The 26,567-nt window shown below is 41.9% G+C and overlaps 1 protein-coding gene across 1 annotated transcript in view; it reads left to right on the forward strand.

Annotated features, from left to right (window-relative positions):
- LOC126175996 (arylsulfatase B-like) overlaps window positions 1-26,567 on the forward strand; it is a 268,709-nt gene that overhangs the window by 158,246 nt on the left and 83,896 nt on the right. Inside the window, exon 2 of the mRNA XM_049923109.1 lies at window positions 22,056-22,181. Within this exon, the coding sequence (XP_049779066.1) occupies window positions 22,065-22,181 (117 nt within the window). The 5' untranslated portion in view covers window positions 22,056-22,064. The remainder of the gene's footprint in view (window positions 1-22,055; window positions 22,182-26,567) is intronic.

Genomic DNA, 26,567 nt, shown 5'->3' on the forward strand with positions numbered 1-26,567 from the left:
TTGGCGGCGTGAGAGTTTGAAAATAGACGTCTCATTCTGTCTTGTCTCGGCCAGTGTAAACAGTTATTCATAGATACAAGATAATCGTAGCGAACACTGGTAAACTGTCCGATACTGCTCATTCTCTTGTGTTCGCCTTAAGGACCAGCTTCCCAAAAACGCGATGGTATTCTGCTGTCGCAAACCTGCTGTAGTCATCCTGTCGAACATAGCATTCGTGTTCTGTCACGCGTGTGTTCGCAAGTCTTCCGGCGGAAGGAAAGACACTTGCTAGTTGCGTGGCTGCCGTATGAAGCTGTGAATGAACTTGAGTTTCTCCGCCGTGGCGGGCAGCGGAGGGGGCGTGGCCGGTGATTTCTCCAGGCCCTGGAGGGGCGGCGTCCGCACAGTGCCTGCAAGGCGTCCAGGGGTCTCCGCTGCACTCGCCAGCTGATCCTCGAACCCAGCGGTCCTCCTCCACCTGCAGGTAGGCAGCGGCGCTGCGCAGACCGACCGGAGGGAACCCTCTGCCACACGCCGGCAAAAGCCGTCGCAAACGTTCGCATATAAACGCATTCAACCGGTAGCCCGATTGGCATCTTCTTATGCAGCTTTTTTTCCGATACATAACGATTATCAACTGAGGAGTGTGACTGAAGTTAGTGAGACGATGAGAGTTGCTTTCTTCTTTTCCTGAAGTCTCTTAATCATTTTGCCGAAGTTTTACATCAGTGCTTTAGTCTAAGTTCTTTCGTTGCAGTTTCCAGATTTTATGTAAAGTGTTGCGTATCGAGACTGTACGAAACGACGACATTACGTGGAGCAATCAGGGCTATCTGTATCTCCTAACTGTCTGAATATCACAGTCCAAACCACATTTTCTAAATGTTTCCTATAGCTTGTGTCAGCCCCTACACGCAGTCTTCAGATCTAAAACTCGTCACAGCGTATGTTGCGCGTTGTTAATTCTGGGCGTTGACAATCTGCAACAGCTGCTACAACGAGGTTTTAGATCTGATGATGGCCTATATACCCTGAAACATATCTTTAAAAAAGTGATAAAATATGAAAACACATTTATTTAGACAATGTCTGGAATGGATGTCCCGTATGACATCACGTGTGATATCAGCTTCCTGAAGAGCTCGTACAGTTTCAATAGTAAATTGTTCAAAACATTCATTGAGCTGGGATTCGAACTCGGGCCCGTAGGACGGCAATCCATCATGCTGACAACTCAGCTATTATTTTTATCTCATTTTGTTCGCTTTTGTTCGTTGTATCTGATCGGGGCGGACGTCGCAAGACACCCGTTTCAGTTGGTCGTTGATCCATTAACTCAGTTTTTTATTGCAGAGGACAGCTACCCTCTGACCGAACACGCTGAGCTACCGTGCCGGCAATTATCGGGGCTGACAGGGAAAGATAGTAAAGTTAGAATTTTTACTATTTTTTATGCTTGTTTAATTTGTGTAGCCATTTATGTGATTAGTAACGGGCGGGACCGCAAGGTGTGTTTAACATTTACTGTAGGAAGCTTTCTTACCGTATCTTTAACCCTTTTGAAATTTGCGAATTTACAGTTAGTGATAAGATACGGAACTGCACTTTTGAATATTTGCTTTCACCATATAAAAAACGATGTCCTTGCAATATGTCACAATACTACACCTGAAAATAACCGACTTGTACACATAGGGAATTTACAGTTTCAATGTCGAGTGGCTTGGGGCATATCAACTTCTGTGCGATCGTCTTCAACCTACTTGCATTCTGAAACAAGTAGCGCATTTAGTAATTATTAAATACTTTACCAGACAGATGTTGTGATGCCATTAATCATGACAACAATATTGTCTTTCTGCAGCTCTTTTTCCACCTTAATGTGCCTAGAATGGAGACGTTCAATGTTAATTCAAACTAAAAGAAACTCTGAATAAAGAAATAGTATTGGTACATCTCAAGCAATAACTTAAATCATTTAGCTCTTGGCACGTCGTTTAGACACATACTTGACCGAGTTCAGAAGATTGTTTGACCAAGCACTGGACAGCTGCCTACCGAGTAGAATAATTTATAATCGGACGGACACGACTCCCATCTCCCATAACATACAGTGAAGAAACGTATATGTAAAAACTAGGCACTGCAAAATTGCAGTAAAACAAGGGATAGGGCACTAGAAGGAAATATTATAGTGATCGTGCAACTTCTTCCGGCGTAATTTATGACGAAATAGCTCAGGGGTGAATGCCGGGATGTGAGTGTCCAGCGGCTACAATGTATCGACAATCGACCACGTTTCCATCGTCAGGTGCAGTGCTGAACTTATCGGTGGTCGCTTGCTCGCTTGTCCGTTGGACATTGACATCCAGCCGTTCGCCCATAAATTATTTCGGAGATATTACTATTTATCTGACGATTTTTTGACAGTGATGTCACTACACACTAGATATTGGCGTATGTAGAGAAGACTAGGAGATAACGTAGGTGTGGGGAGCGTTTAAGAAACTGGAAATCACCTCAAGTGAAAAAGTTCAAACATCCCATTTCAGGAGCGCTATGACTTTAAGACGTCTTTTTTCACCCTCTGCTTGCTGAATCGAAGTGGCTACTGATGGGATGTATCACGCCTGGATGGCGGTTACTACGAGCCTTGTTCTGGTGTTCTTAAACTCGTCCCTCATGATAAATTACCTTGTTAGTCATAAGAAAAAAAAATAAACTTACCTGAAGAACTAAGCACAAAGCCTTTACCACAAAGCCTTTACCCAATATCGATTTCGTAACAAGCGCGTCACAACTTACCTTAGTGGCTCGCATCAGCGAATGCGGATACTTATGCATCTGAATTCCAGAGGAGTGGGGTTTAAACCACCGTCAGATCATCTACATACAAAATTTGTGTTATTTTCCTAAACCCTTAAAGACAAATGCCAGGGTGGTTTCTTTGAGAAGCCCTCAAGTAATTTCCTTACGCAGTATTATCCAACCGTAACATTTTCTCCGTCTGTAGTAGCACTGTCGGCATTTTCTCCTCGTTATCTCCATCTCTAACCACAAATACAGCTGAAAAATAACCATATTGCCGCATTAAAATTGGTTGCCTCTAAAAATTTCAAAATGTCTCTAAAATAACTATTTCATGAACTACAGAATATACAGGTTCATTACAAATGATTGAAGCGATTTCACAGCTCTACAATAACTTTATTATTTCAGATATTTTCAAAATGCTTTGCACACACATACAAAAACTCAAAAAATTTTTTTGGGATTCACAAATGTTCGATATGTGCCCCTTTAGTGATTCGGCAGACATCAAGCCGATAATCAATTTCCTCCCACACTCGGCGCAGCATGTCCCCATCAATGAGTTCGAAAGCATCGTTGATACGAGCTCGCAGTTCTGGCACGTTTCTTGGTAGAGGAGGTTTAAACACTGAATCTTTCACATAACTCCACAGAAAGGAATCGCATGGGGTTAAGTCGGGAGAGCGTGGAGGCCATGACATGAATTGCTGATCATGATCTCCACCACGACCGATCCATCGGTTTTCCAATCTCCTGTTTAAGAAATGCCGAACATCATGATGGAACTGCGGTGGAGCACCATCCTGTTGAAAGATGAAGTCGGCGCTGACGGTCTCCAGTTGGGGCATGAGCCAATTTTCCGCGGGCTACGCGTGAAACTTGCCCGCACGCGTCCAACCGTTTCATCGCTCACTGCAGGCCGACCCGTTGATTTCCCCTTACAGAGGCATCCAGAAGCTTTAAACTGCGCATACCATCGCCGAATGGAGTTAGCAGTTGGTGGATCTTTGTTGAACTTCGTTCTGAAGTGTCGTTGCACTGTTATGACTGACTGATGTGAGTGCATTTCAAGCACGACATACGCTTTCTCGGCTCCTGTCGCCATTTTGCCTCACTGCGCTCTCGAGCGCTCTGACGGCAGAAACCTGAAGTGCGGCTTCAGCCGAACAAAACTTTATCAGTTTTTCTACGTATCTGTAGCGTGTCGTGACCATATGTCAATGAATGGAGCTACAGTGAATTTATGAAATCGCTTCAATCATTTGTAATAGCCCTGTATTTTGATTGAGAATAAAATGAAATCAGTTGTAACGGTTGAGGAGGAGAGTAGATGTGAACGCCATACAGCACTCTAATTGTTTTTTTTTTCCTTTTGAACGTTTCTTAGTGAAAAAACTTTTTCGGAATTTTAAAATCACTATCGATATGAATATCGAGACTATTGCCATAATTCAGCAAACTGTTGAGAGGCAGATCCCTGTAACATACAACTGATTTTGGTAATATGAACGACTGTCGATAAGAGATGTTCTTCGAACATTTAGCAAAGACTTTCAAACACAGGCACCCCAAATTATACGTTGGAGAGGTTTCTGAAGTAATCAATGTCACAGGTTTCTTGGAAAAAGGTAAAGAATTTGAGTCGTACTGTGATAATTTTGAGATAATAGTAGACTTACGCAAAGACTAACTTAATGGAAAGTCACAAGCAATTATGTCCACTAATCACTATACAAATTAATTTAGAAGTTCCTTTCAAATAGAAAGGATATTACTTTGAGAAATGAATGTTTCGTTTCTTGCGCAAACATTTTGTTGTTTGCGTTATTTGGTTACTACCACCAATTCATCGTCGTGCGAATCAGGGACTAGTATTTTGATTCCAATTTCGCCATTTTCGCATATTTTCTTTATACTGTGTAGTGCCTGTAGAGGAGAATCGGACGAAGGCTGTCCGCCACCACTTCAGTGCTCCAGTTACCTGAGATCATTTTTGTGGTACTTACACTGTGTCGTCCAAGCGCTATTAGAAATCCTAATGAAAAAAGTTCAAATAATTTGTCACTGCAGAAAGATGTTCAGTAAATCTGTAGCGTTCTCTGTACGTAACTACACTCCTGGAAATTGAAATAAGAACACAATGAATTTATTGTCCCAGGAAGGGGAAACTTTATTGACACATTCCTGGGGTCAGATACATCACATGATCACACTGACAGAACCACAGGCACATAGACACAGGCAACAGAGCATGCACAATGTCGGCACTAGTACAGTGTATATCCACCTTTCGCAGCAATGCAGGCTGCTATTCTCCCATGGAGACGATCGTAGAGATGCTGGATGTAGTCCTGTGGAACGGCTTGCCATGCCATTTCCACCTGGCGCCTCAGTTGGACCAGCGTTCGTGCTGGACGTGCAGACCGCGTGAGACGACGCTTCATCCAGTCCCAAACATGCTCAATGGGGGACAGATCCGGAGATCTTGCTGGCCAGGGTAGTTGACTTACACCGTCTAGAGCACGTTGGGTGGCACGGGATACATGCGGACGTGCATTGTCCTGTTGGAACAGCAAGTTCCCTTGCCGGTCTAGGAATGGTAGAACGATGGGTTCGATGACGGTTTGGATGTACCGTGCACTATTCAGTGTCCCCTCGACGATCACCAGTGGTGTACGGCCAGTGTAGGAGATCGCTCCCCACACCATGATGCCGGGTGTTGGCCCTGTGTGCCTCGGTCGTATGCAGTCCTGATTGTGGCGCTCACCTGCACGGCGCCAAACACGCATACGACCATCATTGGCACCAAGGCATAAGCGACTCTCATCGCTGAAGACGACACGTCTCCATTCGTCCCTCCATTCACGCCTGTCGCGACACCACTGGAGGCGGGCTGCACGATGTTGGGGCGTGAGCGGAAGACGGTCTAACGGTGTGCGGGACCGTAGCCCAGCTTCATGGAGCCGGTTGCGAATGGTCCTCGCCGATACCCCAGGAGCAACAGTGTCCCTAATTTGCTGGGAAGTGGCGGTGCGGTCCCCTACGGCACTGCGTAGGATCCTACGGTCTTGGCGTGCATCCGTGCGTCGCTGAGGTCCGGTCCCAGGTCGACGGGCACGTGCACCTTCCGCCGACAACTGGCGACAACATCGATGTACTGTGGAGACCTCACGCCCCACGTGTTGAGCAATTCGGCGGTACGTCTACCCGGCCTCCCGCATGCCCACTATACGCCCTCGCTCAAAGTCCGGCAACTGCACATACGGTTCATGTCCACGCTGTCGCGGCATGCTACCAGTGTTAAAGACTGCGATGGAGCTCCGTATGCCACGGCAACCTGGCTGACACTGACGGCGGCGGTGCACAAATGCTGCGCAGCTAGCGCCATTCGACGGCCAACACCGCGGTTCCTGGTGTGTCCGCTGTGCCGTGCGTGTGATCATTGCTTGTACAGCCCTCTCGCAGTGTCCGGGGCAAGTATGGTGGGTCTGACACACCGGTGTCAATGTGTTCTGTTTTCCATTTCCAGGAGTGTAGTAAGGATCGTGAAAGGTGCTGACGCGGAACACTCCAAAGTAGAGCTGATTGTTGCTGTCAAAGCTGCTAGACTCCGTATCACTTACGTAAGTGTTGAAGTCAACTGAAATCACTGTAAACCTTACGAATATTCTATGTACTAGCACGTGAAATGCGCAGGTACCACAATAAAATGAAGATGGTTTCAGGTTTAGGTGCAGTAGCTCAGCCTACAAGTTTCCTAACATTTTTCTCATTTCTATGTTTCCTTAAGGTTTTTAATATGTAGGGCATTTTGTGACAAGCTGTTTAGCCTTTTATTGATGTTCCTGTGTTCAGAAGGAGGGAGAAGTTTATGTAAACTGGTGGTGTATAATGTATTTCAAGGGAACAAACACTATAGCCCTTTTAACACTTAAGATAACTGACAGATTATTTACCTTTGAACAGTTGCGGCTGATGAGGTATTCCTGAAGTCACAATTACTTTCTGTTTCAGTTCTCCTCTGATAGTTGTAATCATGATAGCATCATCGGGTTGATGTTTAATTTGTAGTGATTAATTCACTTCATGCCGAAAAAAATTTCTCGTAGAGAGATTTCAGATGCATGGTATCTGCTGTAAAAAGGTTTTCGTTTTGATGACGGCGATTGCCCAAGTGATAAAAGATCTTGCGAAATATTTAAATAAAGTTCAGGTGTAGAATGAACATGTGTATAAATGAGCGTTATAGTTTATGCTCAAAAGCATCTGTTTGATAGTTTTTAATCAACAATCAATCAGCCACATCTTCCTCGACTATTCGTCTACACCTATCACTATTTGGCCATGTCATTCCTTATTTGAATACACTGAAGATATCACACTGTTTTACGTACACAATTCTCTTATGACTTTCGCTGTGTCACCTAGAACACTTTATTTGTTTTAAGAATAGTCGTTGCTCAAAGAACGAAATATGAGCGCTGATGAGCAATTGATTGGCGTGTGTTCTAAACAGAAAACTGTCACCATCCATTCAGTGCTCTTCGCGTAAGTCATGAGTTTCCGTTTCTCATTAAACGGTGGGTACCAATAACACGGAACCAGTGTGCAAAACTAACTATCACCAAGCCTTACATGGAGATGGTTCTCAGTTTCTCGTGGAACATAGTGCAAGGGTAGAGAATGTTCAAGTGCACATGCAGACAATAGTGTTTGTTTCCCCAAAAGCAGTTCCCAAGATCGGCAGAAGTGCTTTCTTTGAACTGACTACGTCCAATTCCTTTTTCATGTACTGAACTAACGTTCAACCTCTAACGATCTTACCTCACGTTCCATCTACAACAATCTTGACGTCCAAGAAAAGTCAAACTCTAATCTTGTTGCAGCCCATTTTGTGAACGCTAATGTGCTCCAAGTGTGGCATGACAAAAGCACTTTCCTGTCGTAATCTGCGACGACAGTTAGATAGTATTCGCCGCGATGGATGAATAAGCCACGGCTGGTCTGTGACGTGACATAGCTGATCGCCGGACATTATTGTTAATGAACAACTGTTCTCTTGGTTTACATTCGTTCAGTAAATACTGCGTGTGTTCTGCGAGATCGAGTTACACGTATGTCCGACCGAATTCGTATTCTCAGTGTAGTAGTCAGTGCGGTACCTTTAACAGCTTGTATGTAAATATGAATTGCGAAGAGATATTTTTAAACAGTGTGTTTGAAAGGATTATCAAAAAACATGTTTCTAACAAATCATGGAATATTTTTCAGAAGTAGAATTACTTCATGCCGCAGGTCTTTGGGAAGCGATATTCTCATCTTAGAACAACGACCAAGTGTATACGATTATTTATCAAATACACTGTATACATTTTTTTAGTCATCATCATTCTGACTGCTCTTATACGGCCTGCCACGACTTCCTCCTCATTTCAGGGTAGCAGATGCGCCCAACGCCGTCAGTTATTTGTAGGATGTTCTCCTCTACTGTTTTTACTCTCTACAGCCCTCTCTAACGATGTGGATATTACCCCTGATGTCTTAACACATGTTATATCACCCCCGTCCCTTCACTGTTTTCCACATGTACATTTCCTCACCGGTTCTGCGAAGAACCTCCTAGTTTCGTACCGTATCAGTCCACCAAATTTTCAATAATGTCTCGTAACACCACAACTCTAACGCTTCTAGTCTGCTGTCCATCATTGCTATAATACACTGCCCAAAACGTACATTGTCAGAAATCCCTCCTCAAATTTAGGCCCATGTTTCAAACTAATTGATTTCTTCTGATCGGGAGCGTCCTCTTTGCCTTTGTTAATCGGCTGTTTATGTCGTCTTTGGTTCCGTCCCGTCAAGGGTTAATTTACTTCTAAGGCAGCAGACTTCCTTAACTTCCTCTGCTTCACGAACACGAATTACGATGTTAAGTTTATCACTATTCTCATTGTTGATATTTCTCATTACCTTCGTCTTTATTCGATTTAATTTGAATCCACATTCTGTACTCATTAGACTGTTCATTTCAGGCAGCTAAGTTTGTACTTCTTCTCCACTTTCACTGAAGATAGCTCTGTCGTCAGCGAACCTTATTAACATCCTTTCACCCTGAATTTTAATCCGGTTCCAGACCTTTCTTTTATTCCGGTCGTTGCTGCTTCTCTGTATAGACCACACAGTAGGATTGAAACACGTCAAACCTGTTTTACACCCTTTTCAATCCGAGCACATCGTTCTTAATCTTCCTGCTTCACTATCCCCTCTTGTTTCCTGTACATATTGTATATTACTGCTCATCCCTATCGCATACTCTTATATTTCTCAGAATGTCTAATATCGTGTACCATTTTACATTGTCTACAGCTTTTTCTAGGTTGAGAAATCCTATGAACCTGTCTTGATTTTTCTTCAGTTTTGCTTCCGTTATGAAGAGAGAAAGAACTGTCTCTCTGGTGCCTTTACGTTTCGTAGAATACATGTTTATGGACTCTTCATATTAATGAACTGTACATATAGCTGGATGTCTGCCACAACTGCGGCTCCAGTTTAGCTCTGAAACGCTCTCGTTATAGGATCAAAGCCCACTTATAATTCAAGCTACTTCCAAAACAGCGATTACGTTGCACGTACAACACACACAACTACAGTTCCTGAAAAACGTGAATTATATCAACTAAAATCTCCAGTCGCAAGAATAATAATGGTTTTTAATATGAAACTTTCATAACATTCACTCGTTATTAGCTATGGAATGTATTATAGCGTATAGGGCAGTATTGTGAAAGATAGGCCAGAGCGGCGATTGTATTCTCCAACCATTGTTGTAACTTTTAGTTTCCTGAAATGCTAAAGAAAATTTAAAAATATATTTAAAACATTTTATTTTATGACTGCTCTATAGTCTTGTATGGCAGACAAAATTTAATGTTACCAGTGGTCAGTTTCATCTTCTCTCTTGTTTATCCAGCATATACACGGTTTGCCATCTGAGGATGATCAATGGAAATTGTGGTCCAGATTTCATATGTATCAATTTTAGTGCCTCACAGAAATTTCTCGCGAGTAATTAACTGGTAGTTGTGTGCTTAACACAACAATTGTTACGAGGGAATTGAGTCATATTGTTTATTTTTACACAGCATATAATGCTAAGTCGGTGAATTTAAGTGTAACTTAATAGTATTTTCCTTCGAAATAATGATATTACGTGTCTATGTGTGTGTTCTTGTTTTTAAGTGGGAGTGACAAGGAGTTTAGTGCAATCGCTTTAATATGAAGTTATCTCTTACAGTTAGTAGGATTTCATTCATTTGTTTTGTCGAAAACCTGATGATGTTAATGATAGTAGTAACGACAGTTGAAAGTACCATTGCGTGATATGTTAATGCTAAAAATGTCGGAGTTTCTGAAGTGGAGAATGACAAAATTCTATCAGTACTACACGAGACGACCTTAGTTCTACAAAGAAACTATAAAAATTCAAAGCAAATATTTTATTATTAACCATCACGCAAAAATATTTATAAGATTACTGGAGACGTACTTCCTGTCTTCAAATCCTAGGGTGTAAGATTTTTTTTATCAGAAATGAGGTATGTACCTATATTACGTTGACGTCAGGGCTAAGTGGACTGGAGACTTCAATGCTACGTTGGAAAGGCAACACAAGCAATTTGCAGTTTTATCGATGCGTACACGAACAGAACTAAACACCAGGATTATCTCTATTGATATGTAGGCCGGCCGGTATGGCCGAGCGGTTCTAGGCGCTTCAGTCTGTAACCGCGCAACCGCTACGGTCGCAGGTTCGAATCCTGCCTCGGGCATGGATGTGTGTGATGTCCTTAGGTTAGTTGGGTTTAAGTAGTTCTAAGTTCTAGGGGACTGATGACTTCCGATGTTTAGTGGCATAGTGCTCAGACCCATTTGAACCATTTTTTTTCTATTGATATGTAAACAATACTTTTATTAACTCGACTAACATATTGCACCGCCTATTGTGTTCAAAGTGATTACCATTTCAGTGTGTGTGTGTGTGTGTGTGTGTGTGTGTGTGTGTGTGTGTGTGTGTGTTTGGATCTGATGGGCGCTCAACGGCGAGGTTATCAGCAACCTTACACTCATTAACACAAACAATTAGCATTTGATACATGCAACGACACCAAGATATCTTCAAATAATCAACATAAAGAATTAGACACAAACCAAAAGTAGACAATCCAGTGAAATCTGCCTCCACTTGTAGCCGAACCGTCGGTAGTTTCATCACTTATGAGAAGGTCATCCACCCAAAAGAATTTAGCAGAAAAAGCCTTTGCGAAAGTCCCAGACTGTTAGAACTGGGGGCAAGACCCGCAGCTCCAATAGCTCTCCCCGTCTGACTCGAGAGAGAGTACAGGCTCTCTCCGGTCGCGGAAACCGGGCACGGAAGAAAATGAGTCGATTGGTACACCCGGCAGGTGTATTGCCCCCTGCGGAAAGATCCTCCCGCGCGGTTTCTCTGTCGCGATGGCGCCACGTGTTGCTCTCGCCGGCCTCTTGACGTAACCGCCGTAATGCGACGCCGGGCAGGCGGCAAGTGACTCCCGATGAGGCATAGCTCGGGTGCAGCGGGCGAGACCCGTTACGTCAGCTGATGGGGCCCAGTGTAGCGCGTCCAGACCGCCGCGGAGCCACTGACCCGCTGACCAACGACAATTGTTCCACTGTTAAACTCACGCCGGCTGCTAGTTGCCCAGCCCACTCAACTGACGGATGTAAACATTCAACTGCCATCTGGAATGTTTTGATTACCCTACCAGGGCAAGCCAGTTATATACTATTATTGCATTTCATGTTGTATAATACGAAGATAAGTGGTTTTTTTCATGTCATGTGGTAGATCACGGCAGGATGATTAGGTGCGCCTACCGATGTAAAAAAAAAAATGGTTCAAATGGCTCTGAGCACTGTGGGACTTAACATCTATGGTCATCAGTCCCCTAGAACTCAGAACTACTTAAACCCAACTAACCTAAGGACACCACACAACACGCAGTCATCACGAGGCAGAGAAAAATCCCTGCCCCGCCGGGAATCGAACCCGGGAACCCGGGCGTGGGAAGCGAGAACGCTACCGCACGACCACGAGCTGCGGACTAGCGATGTCGTTTTATGTAACCCTCGCTACATTGTATTAGGAAAGGTAACCAGCCTGTCGACACCCACCTAATCGATGTAGGTTCCCTCTGAGAGATTTGGGCGTCTATCATGAAACGTAATAATACTGGAAAAACAACAGGTGAGGATTAACCATGAATTACACAGTATTTTCGGACCAATAAATACCTTCTTTCTGCCGTACTTATCCGAGCGTCTACGGTTTTTCTGTGTGTAATTAGCAGTATAATCACGCAAGTTTTGGATGCCTCTGGTAGTTAATTCCTTTTGTAGTATGTAATCTTTCGTCAATGGTTCCGGAACGTGCCTTACATAGTGTGATTCACCATTGGAAGCAGCGAAATTAACAGGAAATACCAGGATGGTAAGCATGGAAGTAACAACTTTTAGGCATATGACCCAATAAAACGATTAATCCATTGACTTATACGGCTGAATCGCAACTGGTCGCAAGTTTCAAGCCCGCTAGTAAATTTCCAGCTGTGAGAAGGGCCGAGCAGCTGTTAATAGATGGAATGGCATATTACTCGTGTATACCACTGGAAAGCTGAGAAATCGATTTATTTAGTGGCGTGTAACACACTCGCTTTCTTTCGATATTTTTCAAAATATAGGCAATCGTTTTCAGATTTTGTTACATTTATGCCTCCCCAATAAGTTCAAGAAAACACCCTCCAACCCACGTGTATTGTGCAAAGCAAGGAAGACGAGAAGTAGTACATGGAATGTGTGTGATGAATGTCTAGCAGCATTGCACATGCCTGTATTTTTTCGGGCATACTACATCAACAAAAACTTCTAAAACAGTATTAGCTTCACTCCTCATCACTTCAATAAACAGTAAGAATATATTTACAAAAAAATCTTGTAAAATTAGGTTTTTGAGAAAAGTGCTTAACACCAAATATTCTGCTTTTCGTAAATTTAAAAAGTAAAAACATGGCCGACTATGGGCCAGAATATTACTATGCCAGTGGGTTAATAAATGACTCGCTACTTTAATGTGCAAAAGTGGTATCATAAACTGAATTTGTTCAATAATTCTAAGGTGTCATCTTACATTTTACCAGTTATTTTGACACGTTTTGACAATGTGCTCCACATCTCGACAGTGAACTGGGTGACACCATTGTTCTGTCATGTGTAGTTGGATAAAACGACATCGGTAGTGGCAGCTGAATCACACTTCATAAGACTCCGGTTATACCGTTACTGAATTCCTAGCTGAAGTATTCCGGCAGAGTAGGAAAATTGAAGGGTTACTGCCATGGCATTGCACAGTGTTACATCCAAGAGCGTTAATGTAACTTGTTTCTTCCTCTTATGAGTCATCCATGCTTGCGAGTGTTGGTTGTATAATATGCAAATCAATAAGAATGTACTGATAACTAAACAAAAGTGGACATGACACTGACTGCAAATTATGGGCCTATTGATATAACATTGGAAGATAAATTATTTGATACAATATCAAAGAAATGTATTGCTTGAACGCACTGGACGCACATTTTATCGAATTACCTGGAAGGGCTGTAAATTGCAATACTTTGCTATACAGCTACTACGGCAAGGCACCTGTGTAGAAACGTTCAGTTAAATATGCCTAGCACCACCTGTTGTAGGTTTATGAAATATGGGATAAGCCATTAGTGAGGAAGACTGGAATAAATTACTGGGGGAAGAGGTCTGTTTCGGTCTCCCTGTATTTAACCTATAACAATTCACAAGCAAGCGTGAATTGTGACATGAACTTACACTACCAGCAATGAATACATTACGTGGTAATGCATTCTACACTAACACATTGTTTACATTTCGGCACTTGGTTTACGAAAGAAGATACTTCGATAACTGATTATGAAATAGTATTAGACTACCCCTCAGAATCACACATAAAATGATGAATTAAGTCTAGAATTCTACTGCTAGGCCGATACAATTTCTGTAAAGCAATTTTACATTAATTTTTGGAAAATGTAGTTTCTCCCTAGTAATCTCATGGAACAAAAAAGAATTTAATTGTTATTTTTGCTGAACTATGTGGACATAAATATAATTAATATACGTTCACCAAAGAAACAAGAAGTGCCAAAAGGAATGGTAAGAGGAATCTACAAGATTCTAATGCATTGTATTTCTTTTTTCTATAACTTGTAATTACCCACACCTATCTAGTGAACCTACAGTTGCAAATAAATTATAAAGTTTTAATTACTAAAAATATTTTAAATTTTTAAAAATGTTAATATAGGTACAATAATATTTTCTTCTCGTTGACATATTTAATTAACGGAACGAAGTCGCTCTTGTATCTCAGCATCATGTCAGGCACACCTGGTATAAATTTGGTCTCATTGACATGGGTATTATGGGTTGAATGGTGCCTGAATTTGAAGAACCATTCCACAAAATCTTGTGTATTCATTTTCCTTGTTATTGTTATTATAAACCGCCATACGACCTTAATTGTTCAAAATACTCCAAACTGTTTAGGAAGTTTTCCGCTTTAACTGTGATATATCGCATAACTGCAAAACGTACACAAACTAAATAATGCATGAAGGAAGTAGGAGCTGATTTTCATATAATATGGAGCCCAAAAAGATACCCTGAGTCCGTGGTCTCAGATACTGTCATTATTTTGTTGTTCACCAAGATTCCCACCCGACGATTACGTCCTAACAGGATAAGGGAGGGAATTATCCGGTGCGAAGCGAAATACGTCAGTTGATTCACAAATAAACCTGACCAAACGTGTCGTGCGTCTGTTGGAAAGGAGAGGAATTTGTGTTAAACACGTTTTGACAAGGTCATTTATATATCAATTCAAATAGGCACAAAGAACTTATCGTGTAGATGTCGTTGCATGATAGAGACCCACCGGACGAATTCGGTAAGCAACGAAATATTATCCAAAGTAGTGAGAGCGACGCTGCTTTCGGTATGTCAAAAGAGACCCAGCATGCTCCCCGCCCTTTCACTTGTATCACGTTTTCCTTTTGAACGGTAGAAGAAATGTGAAAGTGCATCGTGAGAAATTTCGCAACTAGCAGTTTCAGCGAAAGAGAACTGCTTGGTAACAAGGTATACTGACGAGACAAAACATTATCGACACTGCCACTGAGATGGAATGCCACCTATTGTTGGGGTCACTTGACGCACTAACAAGGGTAGGCCACCACGTTTGGAACGCGGATTTACTTCAAACTTAGTACACTCGTACTACTCCATGAGGACAACAAAATGTGTAAGCAACAGCGCGTAATTGTCAAGCGTTATTGAAAAAATCGCAAAATAATTTCAGCCGTCGAATATATATCTGTGCGTTACCATTTTTACCATGAAGCGGCGGCAGCCGAGTAGTTAACGTTCAAGCCCCGTAATCGCTGGATCGCTGGATCGAGTCCCGTTCGTCAGTTTTTTTTCCAGCACAGTCACATTCTTTACTATTTGTATTAAAATTGATGTAATGGGAAAAAAACGTGGAATCGGATGAACTTTTATTAAATTTACAATGTTATTTTGCAGTCTACAAATTTTTACTATCGCAAATAATATAATATTCATAGCTATCGACTAGTAAATGACCAAACGCATAAAGTGATACTGAAAATGTATGCTTGTCGTGATTCGAGAAATCCCTTATACCTGGAAGCAGCCCGAAACTACTTTTTACCTGCAAACTTTGACCGGCACAGAGATCTACCAAGTGCAACATACTTCTACTGGTTCAACACAGGCTTCTATAGATACATAATCTTATGTTGCCAGATACTTCCGAAACGCACTCAACACTGTAGCAAACCGTTGTCAGTCGTGAGTAAGTGGCTGGTCTCAAATGCTTGCTTTAAATTCATTTGAATGAGAACCGGGGTCAGAATAAAAAAATCAGATTTTTACAAGCCACTGACTGACAACGTCCATCCACCCGGTATCCGTAACGAGACACACAATATCTACTGTGAATGTGAACTAATGAAAGAGTCTCCAGAACTATGCGTGCTGAATACTTGTAATTGTAATGTCTTCAATTATTGAAAAACAAAATATAAATCTCTGAGAATTTACTTTATACCTAGTATAATAATAATAATAGTAGTAGTTAGCAGTATTTAATTTTAAGCATAAAAATAGACATTCGGAGACGTGGAACCTGTCTGAGAGTGGACGAGTTTTCCTGCCATCCATTACAGGCTGCGAGCCCCCATAAAGAGTAACCCCACACACAGGCGGGCTTACTGAACGCCGCTATTAACTCCGAAGCCGACCGCAAACCTCCCCTACCCATGTCAGCCGTCTAAGGGTGAGACACCCCACGTCCCGGGATCTCATCCTCAGACTCGGTAGAAATTCTTCTCTGTCAGCACTGGCGAGTAATCGGTTCCTCTCCAATGAATTCGCGAAATGACTTGGTTTGATGTTGCCAGTGCTATTCAATGGGGCGAAATGAAGTAGGATGAGGAAAGATATACATATGCAAGCGCTGCTATTTGCTTTCTGTATTCCCTACCTTTATATCGAAGCACATTAGTAACAAGATTCTTGTGAATGATGACAAATGAAACTAACACAGTCCTTGTTTCTTTTTTAATATTTCATCAAGCTCATTGATATTCAAGACTAAATGGGAATGTCGCAGTGCTGCTGTGGCTGTTTTTACATCTAGTACGCAACAGTGAGTCTGGAAGAAACATGGATATGCTTACGACGACGGGACTTAATCGATTTCGTACATATTCAACGGAAATGCACTACTGAAATATTTGTTACTTATAAAGCCCACAAGTAGTGGCCTTTACCAGCGATCAGTGCTTATCTAAGAGGTTAGCTTTACGAATTCTCGTTTCTCGTGGCCATGTTCGCACTTTGATATTTCTGTCCTGAGCCAACGACGAAGTCGTTTCGTTGTTTTTCTTTATTTTTGGTTATCAATATTTGTTTCGTCGATGTCTGCTGTCGGTAGATTAGACAAATGTAGGGTAACCAGTATAATAGGACTTCTTTCGAATGTATTTAAGACACGGAATCAGATATCGAATGACAGCCACAGATGGCTCTGAGCACTATGGGACTTAACATCTATGGTCATCAGTCCCCTAGAACTTAGAACTACTTAAACCTAACTAACCTAAGGACAGCACACAACACCCAGCCATCACGAGGCAGAGAAAATCCCTGACCCCGCCGGGAATCGAACCCGGGCGTGGGAAGCGAGAACGCTACCGCACGACCACGAGATGCGGGCACACAGACACAGCCACAGATATCGAAACTAAGTTCATTGCAAACACTTTCTCACTTTCCATCGACATTAAAGTACAGGGTGTTTCAAAAAGACTGTACAGAATTCGAATGCATATATTTATAAAACTTTGAGACCTATGAATATGAAACTTTACACACATATTTACGAACGTCTCAAGTTCAGATTACAGATGTTCAATATGTCCTCCATCAGCGACACGAGCAATATCACATCGATAATCAAATTTCTCCCATACTCGGGCAACCATGCTCTTCGTCACTGATATTATGGCAGTACGGATCCGGTTCTTCGACTCTTCCAGTTTCTGTGGGAGTGGTGGTACATAAACGTTGTCTTTAACGAAACCCCACAGAAAGATGTCATAGGGTGTCCGATCCGGTGACCGTTGAGCCCAGCTGAGACGAGCTAAGTCGCCAGCTCCTTGACGACCAATCCAACGGTTCGGTACAGTTCGATTGAGATATTCACGCACTTGGCGACTCCGCTGAGGGGGTGCCCCGTCTTGCTGCAAAATGAAGTTGTCTTCGTGCAGCCTCGGAAACAACGAGTTTTGTAACTTAACTAGATACTGCTGACCGCTAATCGTGTTTCTATCAAAGAAGAATGGGCCGTAAACAGATGATCGGGATATCCCACAAAACACATTGATTTTGGGCGAATCTCGTACATGTTCAATGGCTGAATGTGGGTTCTGTAGGCCCCAAATTCGAACATTGTGTTTGTTTACCGGACCACTAACATGGAAAGTAGCTACATCACTGAATACGATGCGAAAGTGTTGTCATTGGAAATAGCATCAAGAATCTCGTTACAAAATGCCACACGTTTGCGTTTGTCATCAGAACGCAGAGCTTGTAACAGCTGTAGCTTGTACGGCTTCATTACCAATCGACGTCTCAAAACACACCAAATTGTTGTTGTAGGCAGTTGTAACTCCCGACTGGCGCGACGTGTTGATTTTGAAGGACTACGTTGGAAAGCAGTTTGAATTTATGTAGTATTTTCTTCAGGAACGCGAGGGAGGCCTGGACTCTTTCCTTTACATACACATCCTGTATCTAGAAACTGTTGGTACCATCTGCAAATGTTCCACCCATGCGGAGGATCAATTTGGTACCTCAACCTGAAACGTCTTTGCAATGTAATCATGGAATTGTACTTCGGATTCTCGAGAACACAAAATGATACATGCTGCGGAGTAGCCATTTTAAACATATGACAGTTTCCAAGCAAAACAGAAGACAACTGACATCTAGCGGCTGCTAATACAAACTAAACCATTTATTCGTTTCTCCAGTAGCCGACCCGAGGCACAGCGATCGATAGTTTGGACATAATAATACTTCGTAATCTTTTCGAAACACCCTGTATTTTCTCAATTAACACCAACGCATTTTTTCTCATACCATCTCTCTGTCTTAGAAAATAGTCAGTAAGTATAAATACATAGCATTTTGATGGTAGAAACAACAAATAAACTGTAGCACACTACTCAGTAACACTAACGAAGTGGAGGGTAGCCCGTACACCAACAGCTTCATTTTAAGCATGAGTTTTCGCCCCACAGAAAACACAGCAGTTTAAATAAAACCTTATTAGTTGCAGGTGAAAAACATTGTTAAAATATCAGATGACAGACAGCAAAAATAGCAACATAATTCCATATTAAGGAACATGCTTTCGTCGAAATATGTACGTTTCATGAATATGGCGATTACAATACGAACAGTTACTATTGCTTTACAGAAGAATAAAAGGTAACCCAGTTATGATGGTGTAACATCGTCGAAATAATTCTATGTGAATGAAGAAAAACAAGAAATTTTATTTCGCTTAAAAGCGAAGCCTCAAAATAAATTATTTTTCACAATTATTTAATCTTTCGTGTTGTTCGAAGAAACTGACCATAATAGCATTTTACGATGGTTGCTGGTCCCATAAATGATAAATTCCTAAAAATAACATAATTTATGTCTGTCACTATAAACTTACAATCAATAGTTTACCGTATTTTACGGAGTATGAAACGAATTCTTTTCTTAGAAAAATTTCATCCAATATTCAAGTGTATCTTATACTCTAAATTAGTATAAAAAGTCCAGTGTTTGATTCAAAATTCCTGCCACTCTTAAAGATGGCCTTATATGTGATGCCGCGGTAAACCTGTCTGTAACTGACAGCAATGGATTCAACTGGCAGCATCGGTGCACAGATGCGTCGAACATCAGAGTTGCGGGGATACACAAGTTTGCTAACACTGTCTCCCTCCCGCAAACCCAGAACACTGCCTAGCCTATGACGCGTCATTGCAGTCTACGTCGCCACTAAACTCGAAATGAAAGTGATTTTTGTTATTGGTAACAGTAAAATATTTTTGTTAGTAGCTAGCTTCGTAACAGAAGAAAAAAGCTATTCATATGATGCAGGCTATAAATTGAAAGTAATAGCATTTGCAGAAGAACATGGAAACAGAGCATCCGAGCAGCATTTCGGTCCTCCACCAACATAAAAAATCATTCGCGATTGGCGGCCTAGTGAAGAACTGAAAAAAAAATAAGAAAGACTAAATGCGCAAATAGAGGACTGAATGCAAAATCGCCAACCCTAGAAGATGATGTATTGAAATGGATCCAAGGACACCGTCAAAATGGCACTGGAATTCATACAAAAATGATTGGAATACATGCTCGTAAGCTAGCGCTACAGTGGAACTTAACAGATTTTAAGGGTGGAGTTGGTTGGTGCTAAAGGCGATGGTCTTAGCATGCGAACTAAAACCAAAATGTTTCAGAAAATACCGAAAGAGTATGAATAGAAAATATTATCTTTCCATCTCTTTATTATTCAACACGAAAAGAAAACCAGTGTGAAACTAAGCCAGATAGTGGATATGGACAAAACTCCTCCGACATTTGAAGTGCTGAGTAACAGAGCTGTTGCCCTGAAAGCTGCTGAAACTGTAACTAAAACACAAGTGGACATGAAGAAATTTACTGCACCGTTGTCCTTTCATGTTCTGACACTACTGAACTTAATCCAATGATCGTTTTCAAACGCAAAGCAATGCCAAAACCTTGTGAAATACTGACGTGATGTTGTTCTTGACGTACATGACAAGGGGTGGGTGGACGAGGCTGGTATGGAATTACAGGCTAACAGAATGTGGGAGAGAAGGAAAGGTGATTTATGGAAGAAGAGTTCTCTTCTTGTGCTATATCAATCAAGTAGTCATTTGAAAAATTCTGGGGAAGAGCAATTTACACAGGAAAATACAGAGCTTGCTGTTATTCCGGGAGGACTCACTTCACATTATTGTAACCTCTCGATGTTTCGATAAATAAACCACTTTAAGTGTATGTGAGAGAAGAATGGAACAAATGGAAGGTGGATGAAACACAATATGAATTCACGCCGAAGGTAAAACAATCGTGGTCTAGGGTGACAGAAGACATTCCTGTTAAATCTTTCAACAAGTGCGGCGTACCTAACGCTCTGGATGGCAGCGGTGACCACCTTATGTACGAAGAGGACAACGATGGCGAAGAAGAAGAAGAAGAAGAAGAAGAAGAAGAAGAAGAGGGAAGTTAAGATAAAGATTTTCAGGGATTTCAAAGGTCACTTTGATTTCATAAAATAAGATATTTTAGTCTTTATTTGCAATCTAATAATAAAAATGGTGAAAAAGTTATTTGAAAAGAAAATTGGATAAAAATTAAAGTGCGCAATATGGCCAGTACAGTCTGTAACATACAGTATTTAGTCTAACACTTAATTCTGATCTGTATAATACACTGCCTGACAAAGAAACAAAATGCACTGAATGGGAGAAGAAAAGAAACGGAATTTCATACATTGAGTGGGTATTTGATGTTATTTCGGTTATTACAAAATCGAGTAAAATTTAGAAAGCACTTTTCAGTATGAGCCCACATATCACTGCAAGGCTGAACAGCCTCTGGGTCGCATTGATTCGGTTGAGCAGAGGGTCTTAAAGCTGTTGAGCCTCTCCTGACGTCATCTTGTCCACAACTATTGTCACTGCCTCTGTCGGTCCATTATGGCCAGCGGACCTCGGCTAGTACATATTTCTAGATTCAAAAATCTTTAGCAACAGCTATATTTTGGGTTATTTTATATATCACATGCTACCAGTTTTGGCATTTTAATATTGCCATCTTCAGGCCCAATGCGCTTATTTCGTATTAACAAGCTTATCGTATGGTGCCATGAAACTGAAACCCTAAATCCGAACCGTTATGCAAGTGATTCATATGAAAGGGTGACACCGACTCGGTGCTACAGGAGATGATCTTAGCATGCGAACTAAAACCAAAATGTTTCAGATATACCAAAATATTATGTTTCCATCTCTATATTATTCAACATCGGAAGAACACTCGTCACCGACTCGGTGTCAACCTTTCATATGAATCAGTTCTCGTCAGAGGCAAAAGAGGACATTAATGTTGCCAGGCTAAATAAGGAATAAATACTTACATAAATGACCTACCACAAGTTCGGCATACTAGTATTTTCCCGGAAAATATTTCATGTATCTTAAGACAGGGAATCCAAGTGACATTATTTGTACTCGAAGGTGATGATGTAGGCTATTTTATCTATGTTTAGATGCATGAAATATTTTACGGGCTAGTTTTATTTTTCCCACGCTCTATACTGCCCTAGCTGTTCAAGGAAGGCCGAACGTCCAGTGGAAGGATGTGTTATGGCCTGGCCTCGAGCACGAAGGGAAACAACTCTCGGCGGAGATTGAGGAGAGGCGAGGAAAAACAGCAAGTGGCGGGTCGTATAGATGTCTGTCTGTTGTCTGCCGCAGGCGAGCGAGATGACGTCCGTTCCCACCGCCTTGCGCGCATGCGCACTGCTGCTGCTGGCCGCTCACCTGGGGGTCGCCACCGCATCCGTCCGGCCGCACATCATCTTCATCGTCGCCGACGACCTGGTAAGCAAAACAAGGCAGGCGGCAGCCGGTGCCGCGGTCCTGCACGGTCGGTACCTCAGGAAAGGCGACCAGTGTGAAATAAAATACAAGACTTGTTTGTAATTAGTTGACTCTGTCCTATTGTTCATAATAGGCTCCATGTGAGCCAGTACACAACAGAAAGCGTTGGGAAAATTGTTCGAAGTAATACTGATACTCGACCTTGAAAACCGTCTGCATTACGGTGGACGTTTTTTTTTTTTTTTTTTGGTCATCAATCTACTGACTGGTTTGATGCGGCCCGCCACGAATTCCTTTCCTGTGCTAACCTCTTCATCTCAGAGTAGCACTTGCAACCTACGTCCTCAATTATTTGCTTGACGTATTCCAATCTCTGTCTTCCTCTATAGTTTTTGCCCTCTACAGCTCCCTCCGGTACCATGAAAGTCATTCCCTCATGTCTTAGCATATGTCCTATCATCCTGTCCCTTCTCCTAATCGGTGTTTTCCACATATTCCTTTCCTCTCCGATTCTGCGTTGAACCTCCTCATTCCTTACCTTATCAGTCCACCTAATTTTCAACATTCGTCTATAGCACCACATCTCAAATGCTTCGATTCTCTTCTGTTCCGGTTTTCCCACAGTCCATGTTTCACTACCATACAATGCTGTACTCCAGACGTACATCCTCACAAATTCCTTCCTCAAATTAACGCCGGTATTTGATATTAGTAGACTTCTCTTGGCCAGAAATGCCTTTTTTTGCCATAGCGAGTCGGCTTTTGATGTCATCCTTGCTCCGTCCATCATTGGGTATTTTACTGCCTAGGTAGCAGAATTCTTTAACTTCATTGACTTCGTGACCGTCAATCCTGATGTTAAGTTTCTCGCTGTTCTCATTTCTACTACTTCTCATTACCTTCGTCTTTCTCCGATTTACTCTCAAACCATACTGTGTACTCATTAGACTGTTCATTCCGTTCAGCAGATCATTTAATTCTTCTTCACTTTCACTCAGGATAGCAATGTCATCAACGAATCGTATCATTGATATCCTTTCACCTTGTATTTTAATTCCACTCCTGAACCTTTCTTTTATTTCCATCATTGCTTCCTCGATGTACAGATTGAAGAGTAGGGGCGAAAGGCTACAGCCTTGTCTTACACCCTTCTTAATACGAGCACTTCTTTCTTGATCGTCCACTCTTATCATTCCCTCTTGGTTGTTGTACATATTGTATATGACTCGTCTCTCCCTATAGCTTACCCCTACTTTTTTCAGAATCTCGAACAGCTTGCACCATTTTACATTGTCGAACGCTTTTTCCAGGTCGACAAATCCTATGAAAGTGTCTTGATTTTTCTTTAGCCTTGCTTCCATTATTAGCCGTAACGTCAGAATTGCCTCTCTCGTCCCTTTACTTTTCCTAAAGCCAAACAGATCGTCAGCTAGCACATTCTCAATTTTCTTTTCCATTCTTCTGTATATTATTCTTGTAAGCAGCTTCGATGCATGAGCTGTTAAGCTGATTGTGCGATAATTCTCGCACTTGTCAGCTCTTGCCGTCTTCGGAACTGTGTTGATGATGCTTTTCCGAAAGTCAGATGGTATATCGCCAGACTCATATATTCTACACACCAACGTGAATAGTCGTTTTGTTGCCACTTCCCCCAATGATTTTAGAAATTCTGATGGAATGTTATCTATCCCTTCTGCCTTATTTGACCGTAAGTCCTCCAAAGCTCTTTTAAATTCCGATTCTACTACTGGATCCCGTATCTCTTCTAAATCGACTCCTGTTTCTTCTTCTATCACATCAGACAAATCTTTACCCTCATAGAGGCTTTCAATGTATTCTTTCCACCTATCTGCTCTCTCCTCTGTATTTAACAGTGGAATTCCCGTTGCACTCTTAATGTTACCACCGTTGCTTTTAATGTCACCAAAGGTAGTTTTGACTTTCCTGTATGCTGAGTCTGTCCTTCCGACAATCATATCTTTTTCGATGTCTTCACATTTTTCCTGCAGCCATTTCGTCTTAGCTTCCCTGCACTTCCTATTTATTTCATTCCTCAGCGACTTGTATTTCTGTATTCCTGATTTTCCCGGAACATGTTTGTACTTCCTCCTTTCATCAATCAACTGAAGTATTTCTTCTGTTACCCATGGTTTCTTCGCAGCTACCTTCTTTGTACCTATGTTTTCATTCCCAACTTCTGTGATGGCCCTTTTTAGAGATGTCCATTCCTCTTCAACTGTACTGCCTACCGCGCTATTCCTTATTGCTGTATCTGACATTGTGTCGAAACGCTTTCCTTCCAATGCCACTTTCAGTTTTGGAAAGAACGGGAGTTGGATGGAGGCGAGTGTGGAGGGTTTCCAAGCACGACGAATCATTTTTAAGCCAAGGAATCGAGTACGATGTTACTTTTGTGTGCCGCTGCAGTTTCGTGCAACGAACACCATTCTTCTTGATTTCGGTATTCAGGCCGAAACCGAACAAACGTTTCTATGAACAATTTAAAACAGCCAAGTACTCATCCGTACTCCCCTGCTGACCTTTTGGAGCGACTTCTTTGTGGTTAACCCCTTTTTAATGAAAGAGGAAACTGCTTTTGTGCAGGCACACTTCTTTCCGTCTCGCATATTCCACACTTTTCGATTCCGAGCACTTACACTTGCGGACAGGCTCGTAGTGGTAAAATCATGTTTCATCACCTGTTACGATGCAAGACACGAAACCTGTGTCTCTGACAGTTGATCTTTCCATGTCTTCGCACTGTTCCATTTTGCAAACTTTGTGATCGTCAGTGAGTGGGACACAAAGCGACAACACTTGTATCTTGTAAGTTAGAATGCTATGCTGGGTTGTTTTAGGAATTCCAGTGATGTCCTCAGTTAACCTGACACATGCACTTTAATCATTTCGAAGAATTTCAGGCTCAAATGATAAATAATTGAAACCCTCAGCTGCCGACAGGTGTTGTTGGTAAACCTCGATGGGGACAGCTGAAAATGTGTGCCCGACCGAGACCCAAACTCGGGATCTCCTGCTTACGTGGCAGCGACAGACGCTCTATCCACCTTTTTCTTTTGTCTCGGCGGTCGTCACAAGACATCCGTTCAAGCTGATCGTTGATTCCTTGACTCAGTTTTTTTTATGACAGAAATATCCATCTGAGCCGCCGAGAACACAGACGAATAGCGCGACTGCAGGGACTTATCACTTGCACGCTTCCCGTGAGATCCACATTCCCAACTGTCCAAAATCTACATACGTAATGTACCTAATAGGTATTTGCCCATTCATTCATAACTCGCGCACACTAAGGTGACGTTTACCGTAAGAGTTCGGGCAACCTGTGCGCACACGCACAGACGAAGGTCAATGGCTTGGTAGCCTTTAACTATGTATATGAAGATAGTAACTTTTCTCGAAAGAACCGATCCGTCACCTTAGTGTGCGCGAGTAATGAGTGAATCGGCAAATACCTATTAGGTACATTACGTATGTAGATTATAGACAGTTGAAAACGTTGGTCTCCTGGGAAGCGTGCAAGGGATGTTCCTGCAGTCGCGCTATTCATCTGTGTGGAACAGTTGTAACGTCCCCTTAGAACAATTATACATGACTGTGCTTAAACTGACACACAATATTTTTTAGCGTAACGCAATCTGACTTTCAGAAATCCCTACAAACGAATGGCCCTAACTAACATTAACCTGTACCTTTCACAAATCACTTACCTCACCAAAAATCTTCGTTACTCGAACTACTGCAATACAGCGAGCGCCACTACTGCCAGCTAAATAAAAGATTCAAACTACGGATGTCACTAACTACTGATAGGGATAGTAAGCAAATGAAAGATTTTAATAGAGAACAAACAATGTATTTACCTTAATAGTCATAATATATATATAGCTGTTCATGACAAATTACAAAACTCCGCCATCTTTCTCCCCACATCCACCACTGCTGGCGGCTCACCTCCAACTGCGCAACGCTAAGCGCTGTTCACATCCAGCTGCCGCTGCCCAACACTACAATGGCAGACAACAATGCAAACTAGCCACAGACTGCACACAGCACAGCCAGTGATTTTCATATAGAGCGCTACGTAATGTTGCCAATAAGAAAATATAAACAGCCTACTTACACAGTTACAATAAGCTTGTTATCTGATGCTGAGAGAAATAATAATTGGCTGCTACGTTAATAAGGGTGACTAATGGAAATCTGTTTGGCCTGTTGGATTCTTGTTTATTAATGGCCAGAATTTCAAGTAGTGTTAGTTTTTTGCCTTTAGTTCCTTTATGGAGAACATCACATTTCACACCATATGAATGGTATTCATTAATAGCATATTCAGCATAGGTTGAATGTTTCTTCTTTAGTTTCCAA

Source organism: Schistocerca cancellata, chromosome 3 (genome assembly GCF_023864275.1).
Source record: "Schistocerca cancellata isolate TAMUIC-IGC-003103 chromosome 3, iqSchCanc2.1, whole genome shotgun sequence".
In the NCBI taxonomy this organism is placed as follows: domain Eukaryota; kingdom Metazoa; phylum Arthropoda; class Insecta; order Orthoptera; family Acrididae; genus Schistocerca; species Schistocerca cancellata.